This window comes from Pezoporus occidentalis, unplaced genomic scaffold (genome assembly GCF_034315485.1).
Source record: "Pezoporus occidentalis ecotype Australia unplaced genomic scaffold, CSIRO_AGI_Poc_V1 ctg164, whole genome shotgun sequence".
NCBI classification, from domain to species: Eukaryota; Metazoa; Chordata; class Aves; order Psittaciformes; family Psittacidae; genus Pezoporus; species Pezoporus occidentalis.
In genome coordinates, this window is record NW_026913466.1 from 2,099,132 (window position 1) to 2,124,796 (window position 25,665).

Genomic DNA, 25,665 nt, shown 5'->3' on the forward strand with positions numbered 1-25,665 from the left:
AAGATAAATAGCCTAGCTGGCATTTTCCAAAACTTCTTACCCTGAATTAGCACTTTCATATTCCTCCGTGCTTTAGAAGGTAGCCTAGAGAGCCAAGAAACATCCAAGTTCTAGCCCATACTCTTTCAAAAATCCTACTTAGGTTCTAAGTACTGGATTCCAGTACTGAGGCTAGTAGATGCTGACATAAGAAGGTCAATGATGAGAAGGAGATGTCAGCAGAAATCAGTTTAGAAGGAAGATGTTAATTTTTAACTCCTAAGGAAGATTAGCATTGGAACAACTCACCTAGTAGGGTAGTGGCCTTTTTCAACACATGGTGTACCTAATGAAGAGCTCTGACTTAAGCACAGTAAGCAAAGCAGCTGCAATGGTTTAGTGCATTGCTACTCCCAGCTGTTCTGCCATCCCTTCCGCCGGAGGACATTCCACATCAGAACTCTTTCAGTTCACAGTCAAGCCTATTTGCTTTAATTGCCTGTGGACATCAGTTCATACTAAAATGCTAGACTATGAATCTCAGCTAGTGAGGTGCGGATGCACCCTGTCTTCTGCCAGTGATGATATGGAGGAGAAAAATGGACAGAAGAGCAACTACAGATCACAGAGCTACTATGTGAAATCCTTTCTTCTCTTGGCCTCCACTACATACACCTACTCCCATGCTGTTCTTTCTTTTCTGCCATGCAACTGTTCGTGTAGCTGAATGGTGAATTGTTTGCTGAACCCAAATTAAAAATAGCCCAGAAAAAGCAAAAAGCCATGTTGCTTCTCTGGTTTGATTCTGTATCCCACTGTGGACTGTCATACTCAGAAATGCAAGAATAGATTGGCATTTGGAAGAAGCATCAGAAACAGCAACTGCTTAAAATGGGGTAAGAAGAAAAGCTCTTCAAATCTGCCCTAAAACTGATGTCTCCTTCAAATATATACTCCAGCCCAGTGATTTGTTGGGCAGAGTAAATGAATTATTGTGTTATGTAGGAATTTGAACTGATCATTCCTTTAGGCCTTAAATCATACATAAGCAAATCTGTTTCAGTTTTCAGGCTTTGCTGAAGCTGAGAATCTGGCCCTGTACACAAGAATTAGTACCATGTATTGGCATGCCTTATCAAACAGTCTTCATGATGATATTGGCAAAAATTTCTCAAATCATAACTATTTGGCTTGTTCTGCTACATTCAAAACCTCTATACATGAAATGCAGCAGTTTTGTACTGAATTGTTAGAGGATTCTGACAGCACCCTGGGAAAGCAGTAACAATGTGCAGAACTCTTTAGGAAATCTCCAATTGTAAGGATTCTAAATTTGTTAGTCTACATCCTTTTTTCTCTTCGCTATTATCTTAGTAAAGTTGGTAATTCTGAGATAACTTGTAGTACGTTAACTTTTATGAAAACTTATCACCCCTTATGAAGGAAGCAGCAATGTATTGCTTAAATTCCAGGCTGTTAAGTAACTATATGTACAGTTGATGTACTTAAGTATTCACCGTGTTTTTTTCTGGATAAACCAGTTTTCACTTTCCTTTCTATAAACAACAAAACAGCCAGTCAAATATATTCCTGGCACAAGGCAGATGTCTTTTTCGATCCCTAGAGTAGGCAGTGTATTGATTGTATATTAATTAATTCCTGTAGCCTATTACCTAGAAAGTACTGTGGGATTGTTGATAAAAAATACCCCACAGGCATAACGTATTAATTAAATTATTTTAGATTTGTCAACATCTGAATTTCTACAGCAATCACACTGTTAACAGAGTTACTAGAATAAAGTAAAACTCTTTTATACTTAGAATGATTGTTCTTAGAAGTAAAAATGCCTTTTTAAGCAAAGCATTATTATTATTATTATTATAAAATAATCAATGATAAAATGAGAGTTTCTTTTTAATCCAGATTGTGATGAAGTTTACAGCACAGCTGGACCAAGTTTTTGCTTGCACTAATGCTGTGTTGAAAGCGCTGGAGAAAGAGGTTGTAGTAGGAACTTTTTCAACCAGCCCAACTGATAAAGAAAATGCATCACAGAATCGTAGAATCGTATAGGTTGGAAAAGACCTTTAAGGTCAAGTCCAACTGTTAATCATGGAACTGCAACTAAAGTTATGTTGTTATTTGATGATAAAGTATCTGTAAGAACACAGGCCTCAAAGATGTATTTTAAGATTGGTCTGTATGAATCTGCATCAGAAATCATGCTATTTGATTCCTTGTCTTTCTTTTAAAAGAAACTTAGTCTGTATTTCTTATACTATTAAGTTATTAAAAATAGCTATAACTTGTTTAAGTGTATAAAGAATAAACTGTTGCAGTTAATAAAAGCACTTATTAGCTCAGAGGAAACACATTGAAAAGATATCTTTTGTGACAAACTAAATATATTCAGTGCTGTTACGGTGAACAGTGCAACCGTTGTGCTATTATGGTGAACAGTGCAACTGTTGTGCATGCCCTCAGTTCTCATTGTACATAGGCTCACAGCTCTTTCCAAACAGAGCAGTCAGATGACACCACCATCACACCAAGACAGAAGCTGTCGCAGATACAGCATTTTCTGTTGACTTGAGCAGGAAATAAAACCCTTTGTAGATCTTTTATATTACAAAGTAGCTGCACAAAAGGAGATTTAATCCACAAACCTGCATTTGCAACCAACAAAACCAATTTGGCTTTGGAATTTGGGAGTATACCTGCAAAAGAAGTTAGTAGTGGGTGAGGTAAACCGAGCAGTTCTCTGAAGACAAAGAGTCTTTGTTAGAGTTTTACACCTCTAACAAGGGTTAACTGGTAGCTGGTCAATGCAGTCATTTTATTTGATACAGGTAGCGTGATTTGAAAATATTTCAGATGACTATAGACATTTATTTTCTATTTTGTCTAGAATACTAGAACTAAATACCTTGTTACAGTTTAAGTCAACTTTGATGTGAGATTTGCAGCAGTTTCAATCGACTTTGACTCTTTATAAACAAACTTACTTTGTGCTGACATCCAATCTGAGCTCCTTTTTGCTATGTTTTATCTCAGCTTCTTGTACATGTCCTGCAACTGTCCACATAAAACCCCTTCTGTATGGTGGTGTTTGAACATAGACTCATTTACACAACTGAGGATATAAGTTTATGCCCATTTTTACTTCAGCTCAAATTCCTACCACAACTATAGTTCCCCATCAGAAACTGATGGTTACAATTTATTATAATTTAAAATCAGAACAAAGTGGAAACCACACAACTTTTCTATTGCCTTTTTTCATCCCTCTTTCCAGTCATCATGTATGAGTCAAAGTTCATTCTAAACAGAAGAAAAACATATATTCAAACAGTGATTAATTCACATTAAATTTGCTGGTTTGATTTTAAAGTATTTTTAAATAACGAGAAAGAATGTTTTTTTTTCACCACAGGCTATCCACTGATAATTAAATCACACCGGTAATCTGATACAGCATTACATCTTTACTAGTATGATAGCACAGTCACAGACGTTTTACATCCTAGAACCTGCAGTAAATTAAGAAGTCCTTGGAGGCCATCACTGCGTGACCTCTTGGTCTGCTGAATTCCAGGCAAGTCAAAAGAAAACCAGTTCTGCTTTTAGCAGTCACCTGCATGCTAGAGCAGTGCCTTGTTAATGCTTGCCTGCATTTCTTCCTCTCCGTGACAGTTCTAGGATCATTCCTGCCTGAGAAATCTGAGGCAGTTGGTAAAGGTCCTGGGAGAAGTAAACTGAAGTAATTTGAAGGAGAATTAGGATACAGCAAACTGGCTTCTAAGTAAGTCTCACATATACTTAGTACACTATCCCTTTGTGCATTGTCTTCCTAAATTTATCTTGTCTCAGCTTTTCAGGGTGTTTTCATATAGGCATGCCCTTTGAATGTGATCTTTCTTGTCCTGAACTTGTCTTCCTATCCACTTACGGAAGGTTGGGGTATTCCCCTTTGCGTTCCTCATGGGCAGGAGGATGGACTTTGATTTTTCTCTAATGGAGAACAGCAGAACCATCGGGACCTCTGTTCCATCTGGACCTCTGTATGGCCATCAGTGTTGCCCAGGTTAGGAAAGCATGTGGTCCTCAATTCCAGTCTGGCTGAAGCCATCACACGACACTTCTCAGTATCAGTAAATTCGCAGGACTTCTTGGCAGCCATGCCTGGCCAACTTCTCCTTTCCTGATTCAAGAAGCAGCTAATTTGTCCCATCATCAGAAATACTTAATGAGCTGTTCATGACCATGGAACATGTATTTGGCCATCTGAAAGAGAGATAGCAGTCCATGAGGTCGAACCAAAGGTCAGTTTGTGTTTCCCTGTTGGCTTGTTGTAGATGTTTCATTCTGCAACTGGAACAGAGGAAGAAATAGCTATTTTCTAAATGAGTACTTTTATTGCCTCTTCTGCTACCTTGGTTCTGTGCTTCCTCCTCAATGCACACGTACAGTCAGCTTCTAGACTCAAAGTTACTGCAAGGCTGATCTGGATGAAAACAAACCCATTTTTATATGTAAATGTATGTATTATTTATACATACATGCATGAATATTTTTCAGCTGGAGCAGTTCACTGACTGGCCATATCTGCATGGCTCCTGGCATAGGGGACAGCCACCACCAGGACCTCAGCAGCCCCCCGAGCTGCAGTGAGTACAACATCAGATGACAGCAGCTGCTGGACAAGTTTGGCTGGGTCAGGAATCTGTACCTCAGCTACAACTGCAGAGAAAACCCCTTCACTGGGACTCGCCTCACCAGCCCCTCCTTCGGGCCAGGCCTCTGTACCAGTGCTCTGGGGTGGGTTTATACTCCTTAGAGCTATCAAGCAGATCACTATAACATGAGAGGAGCAGCCAAGTGGGCTCAAGGGGAGCCCTGGAAGCATGCTGGGAGGGAAGCAGTGGGACTGCCAGCCCCTAGCTCACATTAGCTGTTTTGCAGAATGCACACTTTCACTGGCTGCAATGCCAGGGCAGGAGGATGTGTTGCTGGCTGTGTGCATGTGCTACATTACCCCACTTCTCCCAAACCCATCTTTAAGTTTAGCTGGCTGGTAACTACATGCATGTTGCGGCAGCTTCAGATTGTACTATGTTCACTACATTAACCTAGTGGAAATACAGTTCTGTGTTGATAAGACCATTTTTTCCTACTATTTTATTGATACATTTTAAGAATTTCACTAGCTTACTGAGGCACAGTCTGGCTTACAGTATGCTTTTGCTGCCATTGCAAGTGAACAGAGTGTTATGTTGGTTTTACACTGGTATTTAACTAATGGTTTTAATGTTTTTAAATGATCACAAAAACACATAGCATGGAAAAAAAAACATTGTCTGTCCTGGAAGCCCCAGATTTTAGGGACAGGGTCAGGACTGTATAGATGAAGATGCCAGTGCCCAGTGTGAAAGATGTCAAAACAGAACATGAATGACTGATGTAATAAGCATTGATTTGTACCCTGTTTCTGTATCGTCTTCTTAGCTGAATGCAGATAAGCAACACTGTTACAACAGAATCTGGGCTTTCAGGCTGAGATAACATGGCTTCAAAGTGGAAGGATCACAATATATGTCAGTACATTTGGATTAGCCACAACAATGACATTCAGAGTGCACCTTTTACTCAGGCATATCAAAGTTAACAAATGTAACTATTTACTATTTAATAAGTGGGAAAATGGATTATGGAATTGATGACTTGGCTAAGCATCAGCCTGGGACCACTTATGGTTCTTTCTGGGCAGCCCTCTTGGACTGGCAGCAGCTACAGAAGGGGCTATGCTATATCTTCAACCCTGCAGCTGAATTCACCCTGCAAACAGCTGTAAGTGCTAGCAGGATCCTGTCATGCTGCACTGTTCAGATGTATTTTGTCTCCATTAGAGATGCTATTAGGAAGAAACAAGTGAAAAAAAATAAGAGAAGCGAGGGACTTTCCATCTAAGTGGGTCTTGGCAGGTCAGCTGAAGGCTTGTGAGAAGGCCCATACTGCATTTCAGGTGTGGGAGAACAGAAGGAATGCTGTACTGATTTTCCTTCCAGCCAGATTGATGTCCAGAACAGATTTTTCACTGCAGTTGAAACAGCAATGTTCTGCCATGTATCTGTGTCCTGAGGGGCTGTTAAATATTTTTTCACCTCAGTTTAGAGTTAAATCTTGTCTGTACTGCTACAAAATGTAACCACACAAGGGCTGGAAACTCTGTTCTAGCAGACGTTTTCAGAGTCCACAAAGGAGCATAGATGCTGATGGACGAAACCTTGCCATAAAACTGTATGATGCCACAGCCTTCAAGAAGATATGATATGACCCATCATGCTGTAAAATAGTCCAGACTGCAATTAGTTTTGCTAATGCACAGAACAGAGCTAAAGCAAATTAACAAAATGCTTGCTTAGGCTTTAATTCTGAAATGCTGACTATGCATTTTTACTTCGGTCACTAGGGCTTCAGTAACTCCTTTCGGATTTGTGCTTAGAGAGCAGGAGAAGGAATGCATCGCACCAGTGCACGACTGAATACTCAGGGAGTCTAGGAACTGGGATCTCTGTCTGATCCAGGCAGTTAACCAAAATGTAAGTCTTGGCAGCTGTTTGTTTTCTGAAAGAAGGTGGTTATATGACCGTGGCAGCAGAACTGACAGTACAGAGAGTGTAGTAAACATTTCTTAAATTCCAACTCTGAGTAATGGGCTCATATTTTTATGCACTGGTCACACAAGAAAAAGACAGGAAGAAAGATTACTCAGGACTACGCTTGCATACCTTCACAAAATTCCCACTAGCTAGAATAGTAATAAGCTGCAGTTCTCACATAGCTATTTTCCACAGTTAAAATAAATGCTCATAAGTCTTCAATACAGCAAAGACAGTATTGCCAGTAAGAACACAATAACTCATACATAAGCACCCCCAGCAAGGACAAAACTAGTCAAGCACTTATTTTTTTCTCCTTTGGACCTCACTCACTGTCTTCAGGCACAAAAAAAAGCATTAGTGTCACTGAGACAGATGTGAGACATACTCTCCCACAAGAAAAGCCTTTCCCACTCTTCAGCTAGCATACTCAAAAGATGTAGTCAAGAATGTAGAAACACTGTGTTTCAAACTCTGACTATTTCAGTCCTTGAATATCTCAGTCTATTATGAGTTTTGTTTTTCTCACTCTTACACACAAGTGAACTGGGGGATTGCTTCTTGCACTGCCAGGAAACAGCTCTCACCCATGGCAGGGTATGAACTACAAATCAGCAGTAACAAAGGTCTTGTATTGGACTTATGTGAACACTTAATAGTTTGTAAGTGCTTTGAATTGGGAACTATAGAACACCTGAAGAGCTATCCACCTACCAAAGTCCACCCAGTCATTCACAATCCTGATATGATTTAGAAGTAATTTCAGAAAGATTACACATCTGAAATAAAATTTTAAGTGAATCTAGTAGTAAGGACTTTATAAGCTGCAGCTTCTTGACATTTTTTCAAGCATCTGAAGTGTCTTTTATTAGATGCAGAGCTAACACCCAGAGTTGTTTGGGTTTTTTTCCTTTTTAAGAGTCTTTGAGTAATAGTGCCAGGGAAGGATTTAAAGTTAGATTACCAAATGTTACTTTTTAGAAGGTAAACAACCTTCTAATGTATTTCAAGTTTAAATGTAGCTTAGTTCAAAGGCTGATAAAGATTATGATATAAACAGATCAAATCCTAACACACAGAATAATTGCTGTTTAATGCATGTGTTGCAGAAGTGCTTTAGAGACTTAATCAAAAATAGGACTGTAATACTCTCATAATATCCTATCTTTAAAAGTTACAAGCAATAGATTGTTAAATATTAAGGAGATAAAAATGAAGAAATAATTGGTTAGGGTTAGGGGGCAAATAGGTTGTATTTATACATTGACTTTAATAGAAAAAAACAGTATTTGACTGGCTAAATTGGATCAACAATGACCACAACAGTGAACACATTTAAAAGGATATTTTTAGTTTAAGTTTTATCAAGCAAGATCTTGACATTCATATGCAAATGATGGAATTCGGGGCCTTTTTTTCCCAGGATTTCCTTATTTTTATCTCTGAGAAGATAAAAAAGCTGGGAATCACAAAGTGCTTGTACTAGGAAAACAGCATTTCTGTGTGAAGACCCATATCGGGGTACCTTACAGCCAGTAATATTATTTTCCTCTGTACTGTTGATATGAGGATGGAAAATTATTCATATTCCTGTCTATCTAGAAAAATATTTAAAGATGCCTGTTTTTAAATGTATTCAGTGCTGGTTTTATATCTTTAGTATATAGAGTAATTGCTGTGATTTTATAACAATTATTAGCTAGTTGTAATATAACAGAAAACTCGTTGCATGTTAGAACATCACTTGCTTATTTTTTAGATGTTGAAATTGAAGATTCTTTCCTGAGTTGAGCCATAATAAATGCAGCATATGTGCATTGTATCACTAATTGCCATGTTTACGTAAAGCTAGATGTACCATATTTATCTTGATTTAAGATAGGAAGATCCCAGGTGACCTTCCTTGCTGTTCCCATGCTTAAACAATGCACAGAAAATGGCCTGGGATCTAATTTTTCCTCCTTCCTGAATTGTGGTCATGACAACCATCTGTACAAAGATAAGCTTTACAGTATTGTCTTGTTCAGGGGTATCATTTTGACATTATGTGATATTGTGTGATACAATAAGCTGATGGAAAATAATACTGTGCAGCAGTTGGTGCTCTCACCTACATGCACTGCTGAATTTTAGTTGTGGTTTGGGTTGCTTGTTTAATATTTATGTGGCCATTGTGGCAAGGGAAGTATATAAATATAATATCAGCCTTTAAAATGTATGTTAACATTTGCAAGAAGGGGCCCTGGCTAAGAGAAATGCTGCTGCTTCTGACTCTTCAAATTTATCCATCTTTGCTGGGTACACAGAATTTACATTTTGAATATGAAATTTTAGTTTTCACTGCTGTGCCAGCAAGGCAAGATGCAATTTTAAATAGCCAAGATTTTGCTTTTGCATGTCTTTATGGCAACAGCTTGCTTAACAGTACATGGACAAATACAGACAGAGGTAAAGACAATGCCAGGTTGTTATTCATTATCTCCTCTCTGAAATACAGCTATTTATGAGATAACATGGAATTAAGCTAAACAGATCTGTTAGTATTATTGACATGAGAAAACTCTCGCTGACATTGGAGGAAAGGTAATTTAATTTGGCTTTGGTCACTCTGTCTCTCAAAGTACATACATAAAATGGCTGTAACTGAAAACGCAACAGGAGACACAACTGTATGTTCAAATTCTTTTGTGGTATTAGTGGAAAACATAAAAGAAAGTTCATGCTGAAGTCATGACATTCAGTCTTGCCATATGTTAACAGCAGAAATAACTGGCTGTTTTACTATTAGCACCGAATAGAAAGCAGAGAGAGATTCTAGCTTGCTGCTAATCAGATTAATCATAGATGTTTCATAGTACATTAATGAGAACTGCAGAAAGAGTGTTTAAATTGTTTGTATTCTATTGCTGTTGATTTCTTTGCCCCACTTTGCTGGTGATTAACTAACAAGGATCCTCCTTCTGCACTAACTACAGGTTTGCCGATTTGAGCACTTTAACTTGCAAACCATTTGTAAAGGATCATTTGCACATTTCCAGTAAGACCCCCAACCCTGTAATAACTTGGTCAGGTTGGGCAAAGGAACAATGAAAGAGCCTCTTCCAGTGCCCATTCCTCCCAGAGCACAACTTGTTGAACTTGAAGCCCTGTGTCTTCACTGCTGTATACATACATATACCTCAGCTATTAGATTTACTTGGTATAGCAGATGGGTCAGGTGGGTAGGAGTTACACAGTCACTGCTCTAGAAGGGAGTTTCCTGTCAGATGGAGATTCAGTAACTGCTAAACTGATTAAAAGAAGGATGCTATAGCCTGAGATACTAAATTAAGGTAGTAGAAAGTGAGGTGTGTATGTGGGAGGTGTATGGTTTTGAGCTTTTCTAGCTATTGGTAATAGTTGGCCTTAAAGGAGACAGAATTTAAAATGGTTTTATTTGGTGTTTGGCTATGAGCTCATATTGTACTTCTTGGATATTATGGGAGGAAAATGCTATATGGAATTGAGGTTGTGGGAAAATACTGATAGTCTGCTGATGGTAGTAATAAAGCTAATGGTGACAAGTTTCAAGAGCTACATTCTGGGTGAACTATCACAATGCCTCTAATAGCAAACTAATCAGTTTATCAAACCCTAATTGTTCTTGTAAAATGTAGGGATTCCTAGTTTCTTTTCATACTGCCCTCAGATAATGCTATTCCAGCAGCAGCTCCTAGCGTTGTGACAAGTCATGCTTTATGGATACAATAGGGCTATGCAGCTCTACAATTATGTAGTGGGGTAATGCAAGCTGCTTTGGGGAACAGTATCCTAGGGACAAGGAGGTTAGAACTAGAATGTGTCTTGCTGGTCAGGAACTTTTGGGTTGGGTTGGCTTGGTACTGGTGGTGAAACAATTTGCAATATAGGGGAGCGATTCTACTTTGACTTAAGTCACTTCAAAGATACACCAGGACAAGACTGCAAGTATGACACTAAAAACATTGTGAAGGAGCCAATTATTGTGTTTATTCTCTTGTTGACTACAAAGTTTGTTTTTTAACTTAGCCAAACACTGGTTCACACACCACGGTTGTCATTAAAAAACTGATTGAGTGTAATTCTTCTGCTGGGGACCCTCTGCCTTTAGCACTAACACAAGTACCAGACTGCTGTTCCCAGCACGTGAAAATCCACAGAATAGCCAGGGGTTTTCGTGTAGTGCAAGTGTGGTTTCAGCAGTAGACCAAGATAATTACTGAACGGTGTCTAGTTAGTGCATCCAGGGGAAAACTGTATCCCCTAAAACCTGTGGAAATTTCCATCATAAATACTGCTTTATTCTGATATAACTAGGAGTTGGCCAGACTAAACCATACTCTGGTGCCTTGCCACCCTTCCTGGGATGGCAAATTGATCCCATGTCTTACTTTCATTGGCTTATTCCGGGAAGGGAGATGGCGTTGAGAAGTCGGGGAAAAAACGAGCAGGACAGAGCCAGGAACTGGGAATTCCACCATCCAGGCCACCAAATCCAGCCTCTCCCCGAGCGCTTGGTACACCAATTGGTGAAATCTGACCCTGTGAGTACTTGTATTTCAGTACTGCACAGAGACCACAGCGTGCCGAGTAACTTACAGGGTTGGGGTAAGCTTTGTAACCTGTGTGTGGCACCACTGCACCAGGCAACTGCTGCGTTTAACCATGGCGACTGTCATCTAAGAAAATATTCACAAAATTAAGCTCTTCCCAGTGAAAGCGACAAGCGTATTTCGCTTAGCTAATACAGCTTACTGCTTACAAGAGAAACCGAGGTTTCGCTCGCCCCCTAAAATGGCAGCATGCCCTTGACTCGCTGCAGAACACTCTGTTCCGTTCCACCCGTTACCCTGTGCCCTTGGCACCAACGAACTGCCGCAGCAGCCCGTAATGCCTAGGCCGGGCCTCACTGGTCACCCGGTCATGCAGCCGGACGCCCTTCCTGCACTCCCCGGATCATTTTAGACGCCGGGGCCACCCCGCATTGCTACGGGACACTCTGATCACCCCCAACCCGGGCGAAAACCCCTAAAACGAACGGCACAGCACACCGCGCCTCTTAGCACTGCCGCAACGAGTCCCGGCAGCGGAGCAGGGATCTCTCCTTCGGCAAGCGCGCTGAAAGTAGTCCTCCTTTGTTCATCAGCGGCAAACGTTCGTATTCACCGGTGTCCTTCCGCCGCGGCGCCGTCCAGCCCCGCCCCCTGGCCCAGGCGCCGCTGTCGGCGCAGGCGGGGCGCGCTGGGGCGGGGCCGCGGCCTTTTGTGCTCCCAGCATGCACCAGCCTCTCCTCCGCGGGAAACAAAAATGGCGAGCGGCTGCGGTGGAGCCGGGCTGTCCGTGAGGCGGGTCTGACCCCTCCCCCGCCGCCTTGCCGCCGCTGCGTCGTGGGGGCCGCGCTCGGGGGGTCCCGCCGCGCACCCAGGGCCCGGCCTCCCCGGGGGGAAGGCTTCTGAGCTCGCCAGTTTCCCTGTATGAGGCGGTTGGCACCACTGGAGAGACCGAATGAGGTGAGGTGAGGGGGGCGGGCCGCTGCGGCGGGGGGGGGTAAGGAGGGAGGAAGGAGGGGCGGCCGGGCCTTGCGGGGGGGTGATGAGTCGGGGGGGCCGGGCGCGCCCCATAGTTCGGGCCGCCGGTGCCGCATCCCCCCTCCCTTCCGTGGAGGCCGCGCCACCCGCCGGGGAAGGGGTGCGAGGGGCCCCGCTCCGGCGTGGGGGGCCCCGGGGGCCTTTGGGGGAGGGGGAGGAAGCTCTCTCTGGCGGGCGCTGGCGAGCGAGTGAGGGGTCAGCGGTGCCGCTCGGTGACCAAAACAAAGGGAGCGGAGGCTGCCGGCCGGCTGAGGGGGTCCGCGGGGTGCTGCCGTCGTGAGTCACGGCGAGGTTTGCGGCAGCACTAGCTTTATCTTCTCCTTTAAGGCTATCGTCCGAGCGGGCTGTGTTCGCTCGAGTGCGGAGAGAGCAACACAAAAGAGGTGGTTGGTGGTGGTCGCTGGTAACTTTGTTTTTGTTTTCTCTTTTTTGTTTGCGCCGCCTCGTAGTCTCTGTCAACCTAGACAGTTCGAAGGTGCTCAAGAAGCTTGTAGTTTTGGTCTGCTGAAAGGATGTGCAGCAACGCGTTTTCTTTCCGTTGGTATTTGAATTCTATAGGAATGCAAGAATGGGCTGACACTTTTGTCAGTCAAATAAAATAATATGGTAGCGTGTTGGATGCTCCGGACACTGATATTAGTGTTGAAATTCTAAGGGGTATCATCCATCCGTGAAGTATCTGGGTGCTGTTTAAAGGAGAGGGCCTGCACAATTAAATGAAATGGCCTGCCAGGAGAGCAGTATGGCATTATGCTTGTTTCTTGGATTTCTGATAGTTAGAACCTGCTCATGGCTTTATAAGGTCAAACTTAGTATTGGATGATAGTATGATTTTTTTTTTCCTGACTTAGTATAAGGGAAACCGATCCATGCTTTATACCGAAACTGTCAAAAGCATGGGATAATAGGAAAAAAGTTTTCTTGTTGTGTTTTTTTTTGTCTGTAACCAATTTGATAAAAGTTAGCAAGTTAATGTGCATCCCTTTCTTGAGAACTCAAATTACAACTCTTTTGAAAGCGTTTGAGATTAAAAGAAGAAAAAAGCTTAGTTCCTGTAGTGTTAGAATACAGCCTAAAAGGTTCATAGCTTTTAAATGGAAGGAGAATAAAGGGAATCAAAATATGAAAGAAGGTGCATAATAAAGTAGAGAAAGGGAGAAGGATCTTTGCAAGGAGCTACAAGCCTGTGAAATGTGGATCTGTACTGAGACTATAAGGTAGTAATGTTTTCAACAGTTGACTTATTTTGTCAGATACAGATGTGTCTTCTCAACAGCTCTGCTTCCCTGCTCTAGAAAGAATTGTAAATCGGATGTAGATCCTTCTCAAACTTGGCTTTATATGATTAGTCGCCAGTTGTTTTTGGGGGGGGTTTGTTCCAAATAGGTGAAAGAGACTTGCACTGGTAGTTAGTATTAAGGGTGACCTTGGATATGGTAATGTCTCTCCTTCGCTGCATTAGCAAATCAGCTAAAGCTTATGAGAAAAATGGCTGTAACATGTAAGCTGGTGGTCATTTCCTATTGGAGAGTGAATTTCTGTATTCCCTGGAGAGAAATGTGAATGAATATAGTACTAGAAGCACCAGAATGGCCTTAAAGCATGTTTTGTGCTCTTCATGCTAGTTGTGGAGGAAAAACTTGGAGGGAAGAAACACAAGTGACTAGAGGCTGGTATGAATCTTCTCTTGGTTTGTGAATTGGCTGTACTTTCTGTGTCACTGACTTCTGAGCTAGCTGCGGAGTTGGTTTCACCTTCTTTACAGGCCTTCTCTGCAGGAAATGGAGGGGAAGTGTGTCTTTGAAACACATCAGAAGAAGGATTATAAACCACAGGGATTGCTGGAGGGTCCTTGGGCAGGGTAATACCTGTTACTGAAGGCACTGAAACTAGTTGAAATACGTGCTTTTAACTATCTTTGTTTCAAGCTGATGTTCTCTTCCTAGGAGGTATAATCTCTGTGGAGGAATGAAATGAAGAGGCTTAGTTTTCTTTGAGAGAAAGAGAGCTAATGATGAGAGCGTTCCTGATCAGTCTGAACATATTTCATTCACTTGGAGGATAATACTGGATTAATTTTTATTTCTTTCTGTGGAGTGCTTATGAAGGGTGATACTCTTCTAGACTAGCCTTAAAGAAAGGTATTTATCTTTATGGGGTTTTTATTGCTTATGAAATCGTCGTGTCGTTCCCCCCCCCCGTTCCAGTCAGCATGTTCTGTTCTTTTTCACCGCTTGGGTGCATGCTCATACTGTATTACCTTCCGTATATTGCTGGGCATCCCTTAGTTGGGTACTGCACAAGCCCAAAAGGTGGTTGCAGTGTTCAAGGAAGTGCTGAGTATGCACTTAAGCATAGTTCTGACCTGAAAAGGTGTGTTGTGACTTGAACCATTGTTCTCTCCCCTTTGCCTCTCTGTGTACAAACATGATTGATCCCAAACAAATGGCTCTTAAGAGTACAGGGCTGCCCTGTCCTATTTCTCTATTTATTAGATTTGTAGGGAAAGGTGTTATTCTGTAACCATCTTTTAAAGACTGGTCCAGTGGAATGCGTCCCTGCCTGTGGCAGGGGGTTGGAACTGTTTGAGCTTTAATGTCCTGTCCAACCCAAACCATTATATGGTATATGTGTTATCTCTTGTCCTCCTGCCACGCAGTACTGCAAAGAGGCTAACTACATCTCACAGGAGCCTCCTCTCACAGGGCAAGTGCTTCTGTCCCCGACTGTTTTGGTAGCCCTCCACCAAGCTCATCTAGTTCAATGTGTTCCTTGCAACTGGCAGAACCAAACCACAGTATTCTAGATCCTGTCTAATGAGTTGTGTGTAGAAGGAAACAATCACTTCCCCTCAGTCTTCCGTCTAAAGTTCTTTCTAATGTGCAGCAGATTTATAGACCTAACTGCCGATCAGCTGAATGGGCTGCAGGGGCTCAGTTCTTATTGCCACTTTTTTTAGAAGCGAAATTTGCTACTTTTGTCAGCTAATGTGGTGGATATGCTTGTGAAAGCATACAGCTACTTAAGAAACACATTAATGAAAACATGTTATCTGATTACTAGAGAGTTCTTTAAAGTGTTTAACTAGACAGAAGAATTCAGAAGAAAAATCACAGACTCAATGTAAGGCTCTTTCAAAGGCTTAAAAAAATAAGATACCAACAAGCACTCTATTTGGGTAGTAATGCGTTGCATGAAAAATGATTGTGTTGGGTAGTGTGGTTGACTTGGTAGAGCTGAGAAGTGTAAACAAGCTACATCTTGCTGACAAGGAGCAGTTTATACGGAGTGGTTGCCCTGAGATCATTGTTAGGACAGAGTTTTTCTGCCTTAGGTGATTTTCAAGTTCTGTCCATGATGGATTTGTTAAGTGTTGTTTGCTTGAACGGCTTGTAAATTGGCTTGCTGAACATCTTTAAACAAAGATGTGAACTTGGTGCCCATGGAAACAGACAGGCTGCTTCCAAGAGCACCAGAATAATAGTGTGATGTTCTCATGGGTCTGTTCTTTACCATCCTAGGTTGTGGAGAGCAGGGGTAATCTGTAATGATTAGAGAATGTCAAATGTTATACCTATCTTCAGAAATGGCCACAAGTTCAACCCAGGGAACCACAGGCTTGTTAGGCTCATGTTGGTCTGTAGGACAGTGGTGGAATAGGTCTTCCTGGAAGATGTCAGCATATATTTTCCAAGAATAAATCGTGGCCTGACCACCTTTGGTGTTAAAAATGGCAGGATTTGTGGACCCGGGAGGAGAGGAGTGGATACCACTTAACTCCAGCAAGGCTGAAGGAAGTAGCTGATAGGAACCTCATGAAATTAAAGAGATGAAAGCCAAGTCCTGCATCTGAAGGAAGAATCTCAGGCTAAGTTTGGCTGGGGGTCAGCTTTGCAAGGTTGGCTGGGGTCTGGTAGACAGAAAGCAAGAACATGAGCCAACATTGTGTCTTGTGAGCAAAGGCAAGTTGTATCCTGGGCTGTATTAATGGGAACAGAACCAGAAGGATGAAGGGAAGTGATTATTTCCTTCCACACAAAACTCATTAGACAGTATCTAGAATACTATGGTTTGGTTCTGCCAATGCAAGGAAGACATAAAACTAGATGAGCTTGGTGGAGGGCCACCAAAACAGTCGGGGACTGGAGCACTTTTCCTGTGAGAGGAGGCTGAGGGAACCAGGTTCACTCAGCCTGGAGAATAAGGGCCTCACTGCAGCCTTCTAGCTCCTGTGAGATGCAATTAGTCTCTTCACAATACTGCATGGCAGGAGGACAAGAGATAACACACATCTTGAAATAAGAGAGATTCTGATTGGAATGGGGGGAGGAGATGGGTTTTCTTATTTTATCCCCCCCACCCCCCCCCCCCGAGGACAGTTCAGCAGAGGAAGAGGAGCCCAGGGTGTATGGCCTCTGTTGCTGGAGGCTTTCAGGGCTGACTGGATAAAGCCACCTTGTCTGGCCTCACGGCTGATGCTATGCTGAGCAGGACTACAGAATTCCTGATATTCTTTCTAACCTGAATTACTATCTTAAAAAAAGTAGAAATTAGATGATCTTGAAAATACATTTCTTATCGTCCAGCCATTACTCTTAGCTTTTCTAGACCGAGGGATGCCTAGGTTAGCATCCCTTTATCTTTCTTCTGTGTAGTTGGTAATGTGGCTTAGGCTTTTAATGACTCCAGCATACAAAATAGTGTAAAGATAACGAGCTCAAAGCTTGTAGGTGTTCTATGACATAGCACCTTGGAAGCTTAATATTAATTGGGCTGCATGAAGTAGTGTAAAAGGATAGACTAAGACTATAATCTAGAGTTGTGTTGGATCCTCTGCTTGAAAGAAATTCGTAAGCATTTGCTAATAGAATAGCTTGTTTGTGTATAATTAAACAGTGACTGTTGGAGCAAAGCTGCTGTTATGAAAAACAAAGTGAACTTTTTGTTTTTTTTAAATCGGACTGATCTGAAGTTTGGTCCTGGGTTGAGGCAGAGGACATATCCTGTTATGTCTGTTTGCCTTCTTGGCCCAGCAGAATATTCGAGGGGAGGGGGGTACATTTGACACAGTGAACAGATGTCTGGTGTGAGATCTCAAACAGCAGCGAAGCTGCAAGGAAGAGGGGAAGAAACATGTGACTGGGATCCAGTATCTCTCCAGCTGTCAGCAGAGGTACTGGATCCTAGTCATGGGTTAGTTGTCACGTTGGAAGCATTACTTGGACTTGGCTACGTGATGCTGGGTAAACCAGTTAAGATGGTGGCTCTCAGAAAAGATTCATTTCCCTTTGCTGCTGCCTTGTGACAAGTGCTCAGAGCACTTGCTGCTTACCTGGCTTGTCACCAGACCTTTTGATGAGGTGCTTTAATTAGTTTAAAATGTCAGAAAATCCATATTTAAGGAAGAAAAATGAATAGAAAGTGTTTGGAGAAGTCACCTTGTTATTCCAGAACTGGGAGAAAAGGAGGGAGAGCAAGCTGCTGTATTGAATAAGTCATGTATAAAATCTGCTGGACTCTCTAAACGTGTTTTCCCTTCAGTGTGATTTGTGTTTACTGGGAATAAATGAATTATCTGCAGGTCCCACTTTCATGTGTTTCAGTAAATGAAAATTTTCTCTTCATATGCTTTGGGCACTTTGTTGTTAAAATCTAGTATCTTACAAAAACTACCTGTAGTCCTAGGGTAGCTATTGCCTGTTACTGTTGTAGTATTTGTGAATCACAGCCCTTCTGGAAGAAATGTCCTGAAATTGCATGGCTTGTCAATGAAACTGTAATTCAGTTCATGTAGTCAGGCAGTGCCAGCTGAGGGAGTTTGTGTCTCAAGTTGCCTGTTTGCATTTGTTCTCTTGTGCTGACAAACCATTCTGTGAGACAAATCAGTCAAATGCAATTGCTGAAAAGATAACCCCTGTCAAGGGAGTTTTTCATAACAGAAGTTGTTTCACAGCAGTTGTTAGAATTGAAGGATTACAGGGGTATGTATGACCTTAACCTGGCAGTACTTCTGAGGAAAGGATGCTTAGAAACAAGATGGAGAGTGCCCAGTCTTTTTAATTCTCCAGGATCTTCCCATCTTTTTCCCCTTCTCCTGCTGTAGGATTGTGGTGAAGATCTGGGAGTCAGAGGCACCAAATGAACTTTGACATTTTCTAACCTGTAATAAAGAGGTTAGATTTGCAAACAAGTCAAAACTAACAGAAATCTAACCTGGATTTTGGCAAATAAATTCTATGCATAGTAAGTTGTCATGGTTCACAAATTGGACTGATTTACATAGTTTCACCATCAGAGGGAAGTTTACATTCCTGTTGAAAGAGAATGATGACTATCTCCTGTTGCTGCAGCATATTGTAAGCTTATTCATTAAGTAGATGAATAGAAAGTCTTCTGCCTGTCTTGCTGGAGAGTATCTGTGGTTATGATGAGCCCCCATGGTGAAAAATCTGAGCGTTTTCAGAACTTCACAAGACCAACTTCTCAAGAAATGTTCAAAGTGCATTACTATTTGGAAGTGTATTTCAATTTATAGATACATTTTACTGACTTCCTCTGCTCACTTCTGAAAGATTGTATGGGTGCTTCGGTACTTTCTTTGCATGTGAAGTGCTTGAGTAAGAATACAGACACAACATACTCAGTATTGAGTAAGGGATGTAAAGCCAAGGTAGACTGGACATACTGTATGACATGCAGTGCAGCTTAGTTGTGCGAGGTAAAGTAGACTTTTATATTAGGTAAAGTGTTTATTTCTTTTTCCCTTGGAAAACCAAGATCTCTGGGTATTTTGCAATGCAGAGTTCTTTGAGTTATTTTTTTAAGATTGTGGGGAAATTGTTACTGAAAGGTTACTGATTTTGTTGGTAACTGTGAATGGTATTTTAGGAAGGTGCTATGGAAGTAACTTAAGGGAAGACTTGAAAACAAGTTCTGGAAAATGTGGAACCTTCAATTTCAAAATTGGCAAGCAAGAAGTTAACCTCAGTTTGCATTTGCACTTCCAACAGGTATTTATTTTAATGGTAGGTGTAACTTTTTGGCACTCCATTATAGTGGAGAGGCCTGTGGCATGGCAAAGTTACTAATGTGCTAGGCATGTAGTTCTTGTGTTGGTCTGCACTGGATTCCTTGTGCTTTCTTAAGTCATGTTTCCAGAAGGCACTTCAGAGACACGTACTTAAAGTAACTTAGAGCTTGCTACTTAAAATCAATTTTTTAGAACAGTAGCTCTTCCCACTTAATCTCCATTAAAAACACTAGGGGAATGTTTCTCTGAAAACAAACTTCTTATCCATGTGGAAAGCAACAGTTAAGCTAGTGTCAGCCTATTGTGATAACTAACCCTATTTTCAGTCTATGTGTTAGATAAAGCATAAACTGCCACAGCAGGAGCTACTTCATCAGCTGTTTAGTCATCACTTCAGCAGTGCTATCTCCCACAAAGAGAGCAGTGTGGACAATGGAGAAGTGTCTGTTTTATTGGCTCAGACCTTTACTGTGTGTCAAGATCCTTCAGTGTCTGGAGTTGCTATTGTAAATTTAGGCTGTTGTATAAGTCAATGTATAGACTCATTTAAGTGCTTGTGCTAGAAAATAATGCACAACACATTTTTGTTACAATTTGAATGGAGTTATGGGACAAACTTCAGTACTTAATAACATATGTATGTTTCTGAAGACTTTTAAAATGGGAAACTCACAAAAGTAGTTGTTGCTTTTTAAGTGGAGATCTGTACTAGATTATGTGTAATAAATGGATTCTTTCTTCTAATAGGACATCTGAACTTGAGGCTCACAAGAATCTCAAAACGAAACTGTAAAGCAGAATGATGTGCATATATTCATGGCAAAAAATTATATATGAGATTAGATACAAGAAAGAAACTCTTCCCTGTGAGGTTGCTGAGGTGCTGGCACAGGTTGCCCAGAGAAGCTGTGGCTGCCCCATCTCTGGCAATGTTCAAGGCCAGGCTGGACAGGGCTTGGACTAACTGCTCTATTGGAAGGTGTCCCTACCTGTGGCAGGGGGCTGGAACTGGATGAGCTTTAAGGTCCCTTCAGCACAAACCCATACGATGATGTTGTCTTTCCTTATTCTGTACAAGATCTTCCACACCTTTGTTGCAAGTACTGGAGGAGCCAACACTCCTGCCTCTGAGCTACTTCGTGTAGTCTCTTAAACCAGATAAAAAGCTGTAAAGAAAAATCTTTGAACCTCTGAAAGAGAAATAGGACTGTTAAAACACTTGTAAAACAATTTCAAGGTGCACAAGTAAATTTGCTTTAAGTGCTTCGCACTACATGTAGTGCCTTATTGACCCGCTGAATATGCTAAGTCAAGTTCATGGATGTAATTTGAAGTATCGAAATACTTTAATAGTTTGTAATGATGAGTCATTGCCAAGAAAAGAATTGTTGTCTGAGACCAGGTTATAGTTTCACAACTATTTTTCATAAGGCTGTGCTGATCAAGCCTTGCCTGGCTTTTGAATGGTGCTATGTGCTAAGTGTGTGTAGTCAGAAAAGTTTGGGGAAGTGATGAAGGGAAACCGTTTTTTCCCCTCTCATGACTGACTTACTGCAGACGTGTTTGTTTCTGAGCCTGTTGGGTGTGTAAATGACTATGCAGATACAAAGGAGAGAGTAGAATATGGTTGCAACAGGTATTAAGGGTTGGCGCCCTGCTTTAGAGGCCCTTGTGAAATTTTAAGCTATTGTACAAGATAAGGGACAGTCTTGCAGTGAGGTACAAAAGATTGTAAATTTAAATAATGAAATATTTTAGGGATATGAGGTTATTCAGAATAATGTAGAAAGTGGTCAGGGACACCTCACACTAGACCATGTCACCCAAGACTCTGTCCAACATGGCCTTGAACACTGTCAGGGATGGAGAATTTACCACTTTGGGCAACCTGTTCTATCTGTAAGAGCTTAAAGTAGAACTGTGGAAAAGCAGCAGTAACTTTAAATGGTTTTCACATGAGAAGCTGCAGAACTGGTAGGATTCTTACCTGAGAAGTATGTCTGGGTGGGTGTAAACGTTGTTACTGGGGCATGAAGGGAAAAGGGACAATGACAGTTAAGTTTTCTCATGCAGTGGTGAAGGGTGTCAAATGAAGTGACAGTGTGCCAGCTGTGAAACAAGCCAGAAGTAGTACTCCTTTAAAGGTTCAACAAAACATGTAGTAAAACATGCAGGAAAAAGTTCCACTAAGGACTAAAATACAGAGGCATTACTGCTCAAGATATTTGGATCCACAGGCTGTAAAAGACCTAGAGAATATCTGGGAGAGGAGTGCTATTCTTGGAGCTAGTTTTTGTTTGTTCAGTTTTTTTTTCCTGTACCTCTGGTCTTCCCCAGTCACCTGCTGGAATATTTCTGCGTTTGAGATCAGGCAGGACTTAAATTGGTGGCCCAGTTGTACACGGCGATGCTAGAGTTAGTTACTGGGCAAAATGGAACACTTCTCTGGCCCATTGTCTGGCCTGCTCTCAATGTCATGACCTACACTGATTATAAATGTGCTTAAAATAGCTGTCTAACTTTCTTGTGTCTAGCCTTCTTGGTTTAAACTGTCCAGTCCAAAAAAACTGATTGCTTTCTAGAATACTAACTTTTGCATTTCTGCATATTTTTGGTGTTTTCAGTCATTATAATTCCAAGTTTATTTTCATATTGAAAGTAAATAGTAAACATTTAGGGAGAAAGGATTCCATCCTCTTTGAAACTTTAGAGGAACTTCTCTGGCATCTGAATAGTAATTCTCATTAAACTGTATAGGGTGCTGATTCATTTACTGGTTTTATTAGTGCTTTGATTAATGCAAACATTTCTGGGGCTAATAATGCACCTAATCTATTTAGAATGAGGTGAAACTTTGCTTTTTCAGTTGACTCCATGTAACTCTCTGTTCTGTCCTTGTATCTCTGTCATAGTAATTCATACATTTAGTTTCTAAAGAGAAAATACATTTGGATATAAGGATAAATTTGTTTTACAGTCAAATTCTGCTTATTACTTATGAAGATTGTTGCTTGTACATTATCTGGTCCTATGTTACAATTTTCTATATTTTACTCCTCGGAGTGTTTTGTAGCTAGTCTGACATAAAAGCATAATCACACTTACAGATGAATATATGTTGTGGAATTGTATGAGGAAAAACTATTATTGATTAATGTAATTTTGAGCTTTGTCTGTGAATAAAAGTTTCAAGATCTTTTGCTTTTCTTTCCTTATTCTCTGAATCTAACAAAGAGGAAAACATTTTACATTAGAAGTTTAGCATGTAGAAATTCTTCCTGTGCTGGAAACCTCTATAGCTACGCTTAGTGGCAAAGCATGATGTTGTGTTTGGAGGTATCTTGAGTAGTGCTCAACCTGGTTTCTTTCCCCACACCTGCTTAACCCTAACCTTTAGTACCTTTTTAGCTTCCTTGGAATTTTGGAAAACTGTCAGTCATTAAAGTGACTAATTGTTTTGCCTAAGTAGTTCTGTATTGAATCCTTTGATGCATTTTTTTTTGGTGACTTTATGAAGACTCTCTGAGCTGAAAAGCTTGTGTCCCCATCCTCACTTATATAAATTGTTTTCATAGAAGACATTTTTTTACATAAACTTGTCTCTTTCAAATCTTGTAGACTCTTATAGTAGCCAAGGCTACTATAAGGTGAGTTTTAGCTGTGAATCGTATTAATATTCAAAACATACGGTTTTTCTACTTTAACCTAATTCTGATTATCTTTTCTCTTTCTTCCCTATCTTTAGAGACTCTACAGCGGTGGGTAATTCACTGGTCCATAAGCGGTCTCCTGTACGTCGAAGCCATAAGAGCTCAGCATCTCTGACCAAGCCGTCATTACGTGATGGACAGAAAGCCAAAAAGCCACTGTGTAAATTTGAAGAAGGTCAGGATGTCCTAGCTAGATGGTCAGATGGCTTGTTTTATCTTGGAACTATCAAAAAGGTAAAGGATTTATTAAAACTCACTGGAGTCTTACAGTACCATGTTTGTTAAATGTTATGGTATTGTTGTGTCTCTCTGTATTAAGTACATTATTCTGTCTAGTATTTTTACTCATGGCTTCTGCTGTATTTTTGGTTTTCAGATAAACAAACTGAAACAGAACTGCTTCATTATATTTGAAGACAGTTCCAAATCCTGGGTTCTCTGGAAGGACATACAAACAGGCAAGAACTTCAGTGAAGTAGTTTTTGTTGGGTATTTTGTGTAGATTACTATATCTGTTAAAATAAATTATTAGAGTATATTTTTGTATCCTAAAGAGTGATATAGTTTAACATGACCCAGGATCCTGATTTAGGTGAATAAAAAAGTTCTTTTCAGTTAATTCTTTATCATTGCAGTTGCTTTTTCTGTTTGCTTGTTTTCACATAACTATGTGCAGGAAGGGGAGAACACTTCTAAGCATAATCAAATTTGAGTTTTTTTGGATGGGAATAGAGTATAATACTCTGTCATAGCAGAAAACTCCAGGCCCTAATTTACACAGAGTTTATGTCCTCCTATGTTTTCAGTTGAAACATCATGACGTCGAAAGAAACCAAAGACTGGAAAATCAATCCTAGGTTTGAATGGAGTTTTCACATTTAAAAGTAATACCTTAATTGTTGCACATAAGGAACCATTACAAATTTTGGAGTATTCATGTGATATAAAGAAATATGCAGTTATTAAGTGAAACATCTATTGTACATGAGCTTTGATTTTTGCAATATTTGGGGAGCAGCTAGTATTTTGATAACCTAATGCTATTGAAGTATGGATGACCGTTTCTCATGAAAAACTGTTACAATTCCCTCATCTCATACAGGCAGTGGAAACTTCATCTGGCTCTTGCAGTTTCTTGGTATTTAAACTGAACACTATCTGCTAACAGGACAAGCTTTGTATTTGTAATAGCAAAAAATCTGCCTTATTTCTGAGAAGCTTTTAAAGTACTGCTACTTTGCCTCTGTATAGTACTGGTTTATGATCTTTGCTACACTTATCAAACTTTAGTGCATGAATATAACATGTAGACTAAGAAACTTTTATCCCAGTTTTTTTTACACTGGTAGGTGGTATATAATAGGAGCAAGATGCAGTTTTGTTTCCTGTTTGCAAGGCCACTTTTTTTTCCTGTCTCTACTGTTACTGTATGCTTTTGTGTGCTCGCAGATATGCGTAAGCAGTAATAACATATTTCCTCAGGGCACTGGAGTTTAATATTAAAGCACCCTGGGCAGATCTGTCAAAGGGTAAGCACCAAGTTGTGCATATGAAAAGAAGCACAAACTACTGTAAATACAAAACATACCTCTCAGTTGTCCAGATAGGATTTGTTTATGCATATTTTTTTTTAGTCTGCACTTACAGTCTTTATTCCTTTATTCTGTGTTTTATAAAGGGACCATGGACTGCATAGTAAAAATACATAGCCTATAAATATTCAACAACCTATGATAAGTGACATCAATATTTGTAATGCATGCGGTCTGTACAAAAGGTCAGAATGTGATTTTGTTAGGAAATGAGGATTTATAACAATATGATTCTACAATGAATGGATTTGTAACTGAAATAACAGAAAAAATACATACACATGGTAACCATTCCAACTGCAGTTGTAAAGAAAAAAATCACACTTTCATCTTTGTCTAGGAGCCACTGAAAGTGGGGAAATGGTCTGTACAATATGTCAGGAAGAGTATTCAGAAGCACCGAATGAAATGGTTATATGTGATAAATGTGGGCAAGGTAACTAGAGTCTTTCCTATTTACTGCATTTTAAAAGATGTTTTGATTTGGTTTATGAAGGAGAATATTTGCCTGGCTGCTTAACTGAAGTTAACTTTTATAGCCCTTCGTGGCTATTAACAGCTCATTGAATAACGATAATCCATGTTAAAGTGACTAACAAATGTTCTGTAAGTAAAGTTTATTTTTTATACTAAGAAGTTCAAAAGAACATTATGAATGTGTTACCAATCTTTTAGATCAAATTTTTGGCACTTTATGATGGATAATGTTTTATGTTTGGGTTAAAATGATACGTAGTTAATTCTTTGTAAGCTTTTTCTGTTTTAATAACGCTTTGGTCATTTTTCATAAGGCTACCATCAGCTGTGTCACACACCAAATATTGATTCCAGCGTGATTGAATCAGATGACAAATGGCTCTGTCGACAGTGTGTTTTTGCAACAACAACAAAGGTGTGTTTCTAGAAAAACATGTCTTAATACATCCCATATTGTGTACATACTTTGCTTCTGAAGCTGAAACACACAAAAATACTGAATTTTCTCAGTGATTTCTTACTTGTTAACTTTGACTTGAATGGAGATTTTATATGTTGGGAGTTAATATGTATTTTAGTTATAATTACATTAGGCTTTCAGTTTATCTT

The 25,665-nt window shown here is 40.4% G+C and overlaps 1 protein-coding gene across 5 annotated transcripts in view; it reads left to right on the forward strand.

The window, feature by feature from the left end:
• The first annotated feature begins 4,673 nt into the window (after positions 1-4,673).
• MTF2 (metal response element binding transcription factor 2) overlaps positions 4,674-25,665 on the forward strand; it is a 34,320-nt gene continuing 13,328 nt past the window's right edge. Inside the window, exons 1-5 of one of the 5 annotated variants that reach the window (XM_062613205.1) lie at positions 4,674-4,800; positions 23,023-23,221; positions 23,364-23,445; positions 24,920-25,015; positions 25,371-25,471. In XM_062613205.1, coding sequence (XP_062469189.1) covers positions 24,940-25,015; positions 25,371-25,471 — 177 coding nt within the window. In that variant the 5' untranslated portion in view covers positions 4,674-4,800; positions 23,023-23,221; positions 23,364-23,445; positions 24,920-24,939. The other 4 variants (XM_062613202.1, XM_062613201.1, XM_062613204.1 and 1 more) reach the window with 4 other exon arrangements.